Below are 6,437 nucleotides of genomic sequence, written 5' to 3'. Positions count from 1 at the left end.
CTGGATACAGAATTGGCTGGCCAACAGAAGACAGGGAGTGGTAGTAGAAGGAAAATATTCTGCCTGGAAGTCAGTGGTGAGTGGTGTTCCACAGGGCTCTGTCCTTGGGCCTCTATTGTTTGTAATTTTTGTTAATGACTTAGATGAGGGGATTGAAGGATGGGTCAGCAAGTCTGCAGACGACACAAAGGTTGGAGGTATCGTTGACAGTATAGAGGGCTTTTGTAGGCTGCAGCGGGACATTGACAGGATGCAGAGATGGGCGGAGAGTTGGCAGATGGAGTTCAACCTGGATAAATGCGAAGTGATGCATTTTGGAAGGTCGAATTTGAAAGCTGAGTACAGGATTAAGGATAGGATTCTTGGCAGTGTGGAGGAACAGAGAGATCTTGGGGTACAGGTACATAAATCCCTTAAAATGGCTGCCCAAGTGGACAGGGTTGTTAAGAAAGCATATGGTGTTTTGGCTTTCATTAACAGGGGGGTTGAGTTTAAGAGTCGTGAGATCTTGTTGCAGCTCTATAAAACTTTGGTTCGACCGCACTTGGAATACTGCGTCCAGTTCTGGTCGCCCTATTATAGGAAAGATGTGGATGCTTTGGAGAGGGTTCAGAGGAGGTTTACCAGGATGCTGCCTGGACTGGAGGGCTTATCTTAGGAAGAGAGGTTGACTGAGCTCGGACTTCTTTCATTGGAAAAAAGAAGGAAGAGAGGGGACCTCATTGAGGTATACAAGACACAGGGACATCCTAATCTGACGTCGTCCCATTTGCCAACATGTGTCCCGAATCTCTTTAAATCCTTCCTCTTCAGCCATCCAGATGCCTTTTCAATGTTTCCTCTGGCAGCTCATTCCATATACTCGTCACTTTTCTCAACAGCAGTGGGAGTGAGGACCAAGGGGCTGATGGGATGGTAAATCACTGATTTAAAAACTGACCTCGTGAATAGGCAGTGTACACGCTGAGCAGGAGTAGACACGGGAGTGCTGGGGAAGTGAGCTTATATACTTGGGTGGTTGCGTTACCCGAAACACAACTCGGGTAGTGTCTCCCACCCATCCTCATCCTCGAACCAAAACAAAGGTTCTGTTATTAACATTTCTTTTCAACAGTCTCTTTAGAATAGTGGGAATGGTGGAATGTTCCTCCTGCAGAATGTGGGAGGTAAGAGTCACCATTAGTATCCCTGCTGACTGCATCTGCGGGAAGTGCACCCAACGCCAGCTCCTCGAAAACCGCGTTAAGGAACTGGAGCTAGAGCTGGATGAACTGCGGATCATTCGGGAGGCAGACGGGGTTATTGAGAGGAGTTACAGGGAGGTAGTCACTCCTCAGGTACAAGAAAAAGGCAGATGGGTTACAGTCAGGGGATGGAAAGGGAACCGGCAGGCAGTGCAGGGATCCCCTGTGGCCATTCTCCTCAACAATAAGTATACCGTTTTGGATACTGATCCGGGAGAAGACCTACCAGGGGAAAGCTATAGTGGCCAGGTCTCTGGAACTGAGCCTGACTCTGTGGCTCAGAAGGGAAGGGGGGGAGAATAGAAAATCGCTCGTGGTAGAAGCACTAGTTTGAGGAATGGACAGGAGGGCTGTTGTCACGAACAGGACTCCTGGAAGGTATGTTACCTCCCAGGTGCCAGGGTCTGGGATGTCTCTGATCGAAACTACAAGATCCTGAAGGAGGAGGGTGAGCAGCCAGAAGTCGTAGTGCACACTGGTACCAATGACATAGCTAGGAAAGGGATGAGGATCTAAAATGTGATTTCAGGGAGTAAGGTTGGAAGCTAAAAAGCAGGATGAGCAGAGTAGTAATCTCAGGATTACTACCAATACCATGTGTTAGTGAGGCGAGGAACAGGGAGCGAGTGCAGCTAAACACATGGCTACAGGGCTGGTGCAGGAGGGAGGGCTTCAGACACGTAGACCATTGGGATACCTTCTGGGGAAGGTGAGTCCCAGACAGGAAGGGCGGGTTGCACCTGAACTGGAGGGGCACCGATGTCCTGGCTGGGAGATTTGTGAGAGCACTTCAGGAGGGTTTAAACTAGGTTGGCAGGGGGACGGGAATCAAAGCTACAGATCAGAGAGGATAGTTGTTGAATGGTAGAAATAGAATGCAGAGAGTCTGTCAGGAAGGATACACAGTTGATAGAGCAAAGGGATGGGTTAAAGTGAGTCTGTTTCAATGCAAGGAGTATCAGAAATAAGAGTGATGAATGTAGAACATGGATCAATACTTGAGACAATGATATTGTGGCCATAACAGAGACATGGGTTTCTCAGGGGCAGGAATGGTTGCTGGATATTCCAGGGTTTAGGTCTTTTAAAAAGAACAGAGAGGTGCGGGAGGGGGTAAAAGAGGAGGGGGTGGGGTAGCATTGTTAATTAGAGAGTGCATCACAACTGCAGAATGGCAGGTTGTTGAGGAGGGTTTGCCGACTGAGTCAGTCTGGGTGGGTCAGAAACAGGAAAGGAGCAGGAGCAGGAGCAGGAGCAGTCACTTTATTGAGTGTTTTCTATTGACCCCCAATAGCAGAAGAGATGAGGTGACAGAGGGTTAAGGTAAATATGGCCTCGCTCCTCAATTTACTATCATCCATGGGCTTGTCCAATAGTTGCTTAAATGTCCCTAATGTCTCTGACAATAATACCACCACTGGCAGTGCATCCCATGCACCCACGACTCTCTGTGTAAAGAACCAACCTCTGACATCTCCTCGATACCGTTCTCCAATCACCTTAAAATTATGACCCCTTGTGACAGCCATTTCCACCCTGGGTAACAGTCTCTGACTATCTACTCTATCGATGCCTCTCATTACCTTTGTACACCTCTACCAAATCACCTCTCTTCCTTCTCTCCAATGGGAAATAGATCCCTCAACCTTTCTTCATAAGACACACCCTCCAATCCAGGCAGCATCCTGGGAAGTCTCCTCTGCACCTTCTCTAAACCTTCCAGATCCCTCCTATAATGAGGTGACCAGAACTGAACACAATATTCCAAGTGTGGTCTAACCAGGGCTCCATAGAGCTATAACATAACCTGGCGGCTCCTAAACTCAATCCCCCTGCTAATGAAAGCCAAAATACCATATGCCTTCTTAACAACCCTGTCAACTTGGGTGGCAACTTTGAGGGATCTATGGACGTGGACCCCAAGATCCCTCTGTTCCTCCACACTGCCAAGAATCGTGTCTTTAACCCTGTAATCTGCATTCAAATTCGACTTTCCAAAATGAATCACTTTGCGTTTATCCAGGTTGAACTCCATCTGCCACTTCTCAGCCCAGCTCTGAATCCTGTCAATGTCTTGTTGTAGCCTGCAACTACCCTCGACACTATCTACAACACCACCGACCTTTGTGTCATCGGCAAATTTACTAACCCATCTTTACATTTCTTCATCCAAGTCATTTATAAAAACTACAAAGAACAGAGCCCTGCGGGACCCCACTCAACACTGACCTCCAAGTGGAATACTTTCCATCCACTACCACTTGCTGTCTTCTTTCGGCCAGACAGCCAGATTTCCCTGTATCCCACGCCTCCTAACTTTCTGAATGGATTTACCATGGGCTCACATGCTTTACTGAAATTCATATACACCACATCCACTGCTCAACCTTTGGCAACTTGTATCGTCACGTCCTCAAAGAACTTAATAAGGCTTGTGAGGCATGACCTGCCTCTCACAAAGCCATGCTGGCTATCTTTAATCAAACTATGTTTTTCTGAATAGTCATAAATCCTATCTCTCAGAATCCTTTCTAGTACTTTGCTGACCACAGAAGTAAGACTGACTGGTCTGTAATTCCCAGGGAATTCCCTATTCCCTTTCTTGAACAGAGGAACAACATTCACCTCCCTCTAATCATCTGGTACTACTCCCGTGGAGAGTGAGGATGCAAAGATCATCGCCAGAGGCCCAGCAATCTCATTCCTCGCTTCCCGCAGTAACCTTGGATATCTCTGGTCTGGCCCTGGGGACGTATCTATCTTGATGCTTCCCAGAATTTCCAGCACATCCACTTCCTCAATATCGATCTTTTCAAGCCCATTAACCCAGTCCACAGTGTTCTCACTATCAACAAGGTCTCTCTCTCTAGTGAATACTGAAGCTAAAATCTCATTTAGGGCCTCCCCTACCTCTTCAGACTCCAGGCACAGGTTCTCTCCACTATCCCTGATCAGCCCAACACTCTCTCTGATCATTCTCTTATTCCTCACATACACGTAGAACGCCTTTGGGTTTTCCCTAATCCTTCCCACCAAGGCTTTCTCATGCCCCCTCCTAACTCTCCTCAGCCCAGTTTTGAGTTCTTTCCTAGCTACCCTAAAGCTGTGCCAGATCCTTGCTTCCTCAGCCTTAAGAAAGCTTCCTTCTTCCTCTTGATGAGAAGCTCCTCTGCTCCTGTCATCCAAGGCTCCTTCACCTTACCATTCCTTGCCTGACTCAGTGGGACAAAGTTATCCAACATTCCCAACAAGGGCTCCTTAAACAGCCTCCATGTTTTTGTTGTGCATTTCCCCGGGGGGCGGGGAATGGAATGGTTACCTCACAATCTGTGGACAAGTATTTGAAATGTCATCACATTCCAAGGAATGGGCCTTGTGCTAGAAACTGGGACTAGTATAGATGGGCTGAAGGGACTGGCTGTTAATGCTGACCTGTGCAGAGAGGGTGTGATGAGGAAGAGTCCGTTTTCACTGGGACAGAGTGTAACAGAATGACTCAGTATTTACCTGTCAATGCGACAAGGCCACACAAACACAGACGGTCTGCAAATGCTATCAGTTCCATTGTATCCACGTGGTGATTCAATCCCAGCTGGCCAGTGTATAGGAAATCCAGAACTGCTCGCAGGCAGCTACTGCTGCAATCAGGAACAGGGACCTGAGACAGTAGATAAGCAATCATCATTATCCCTGGCAACAAAGACACTCTGCCCCATAACAAACAGCAGTATGACAGCATACACCACAACAGTCACACCTCCTTCACACAGTCATCCACTCCTAACTCAGGTAGAGCTGGTGAGACACAGACTCTCCCCCACCACCTCACCACCCCAAACCCCCTCACCATCCTGATTTGGAAATATATCTCCATTCATTCACTGTCACCTGATCACCTGGATTACCCTCCCTCAAGGCACTGTGGGTCTACCTGCAGTGCATGTGCTCTGAGTTGACCCACAATATCCTGTGGGAGGGAATTCCAGGATTATGACCCAGTGATAGTGAAAGAACGGCAATATATTTTCAAGTCAGGATGGTGAGGGGCTTGGAGGGGGGTAGTATTCCCATTTTCTTTCTAGATGGAAGTGGCTGTGGGTTTGGCAGGTGCTGCCTGAGGATAACCTCTCCAGTCTCCTCTCTAACAGCTGTACTGGTTTGGATACTGTTGGGTGAGTTGGGGAGGACAGCTTCTCAGGGGAAAATAGACCTTTGGCTCCACAACTGGCTCTGCTATAAAACAGAATTTGGCAAAGTCCAAGTGAACGATAGTGATAGGGGACTCTCTTGTCAGGGGCACAGACAAGCATTTCAGCAGCTGTGAGTGAGTGTGTCACCTCCCTTGGACCAGGATCAAGGATGTCTCAGAGCGTTGCAGCCAGTATATTGGTACCAATGACACAGGAGGAGAAAGGGATGAGGTGCTGAAAAGTGAATATAAGGAATTAGGCAGGAGGTTAAAAAATCAGGACCTTGACGGTACAAAACCCTGGATTACTGTCGAGCCACCTGCTAGTGAGAGTAGGAACAGTACCGAGGAGCTGGTGACATGGACAGGGATTCACACTTTTGCATCATTGGAATCTCTTCTGGGAGAGAGTGAGGAGTGCAGACGCTGGAGATCAGAGTCAAGAGCGTGTGTGACAGCAGGTCAGGCAGCATCCGAGGAGCAGGAGAATCGACGTTTTGGGCATGATTCCTGATGAAGGATTTCTGCCCAAAATGTTGATTCCCCTGCTCCTCGGATGCTGCCTGATTTCTTCTGGGGCAAAGGGACAGGTTGTACCTGAACTGGAGGGGGGGACCGATATTGTGGTGGGGAAATTAGCTAGAGCTATTCGGGATGGAACTCTAAACAATAGTGAGACAAGACAGAAGGATAAGGCTAGTACAGAAGTTAGAGAGAGTGACATTTTTGATCTCAGCAGTACTTAGAGACGATATTCCTGAGGGTTTGTTCACTGACTCTATCTGGGTCGAGCTGAGATAAGCAGCATCCGAGGAGCAGGAGAGACCCTGTTTCAGATTAGGACCTTCATCAGGTGATCTCTCCTTCTCCTCAGATGCTGCCTGACCTACTGTACGTTTTCCAGTGCTATACTTTATTGAATCTGCAGCCATCACTTTCTCCAGCATCGTACAATACTCAGCCGGAGATTGAGGAGCAAATACCTAGTGAGAGTGCGGATAGCT

General features: G+C 48.0%; 1 protein-coding gene across 1 annotated transcript in view; it reads right to left on the bottom strand.

Moving 5' to 3' along the window:
• LOC122543814 (rho-related BTB domain-containing protein 1) overlaps positions 1-4,898 on the bottom strand; it is a 29,153-nt gene extending 24,255 nt beyond the window's left edge. The window contains exon 1 of the mRNA XM_043683009.1: positions 4,752-4,898. Coding sequence (XP_043538944.1) covers positions 4,752-4,809 — 58 coding nt within the window. The 5' untranslated portion in view covers positions 4,810-4,898. The remainder of the gene's footprint in view (positions 1-4,751) is intronic.
• Positions 4,899-6,437: the final 1,539 nt, after the last annotated feature.

Source organism: Chiloscyllium plagiosum, chromosome 1 (genome assembly GCF_004010195.1).
Source record: "Chiloscyllium plagiosum isolate BGI_BamShark_2017 chromosome 1, ASM401019v2, whole genome shotgun sequence".
Lineage (NCBI taxonomy): Eukaryota > Metazoa > Chordata > Chondrichthyes > Orectolobiformes > Hemiscylliidae > Chiloscyllium > Chiloscyllium plagiosum.
The sequence above is the reverse complement of the archived record's forward strand: the minus strand, read 5'-3'. Positions and strand labels throughout refer to the sequence as shown.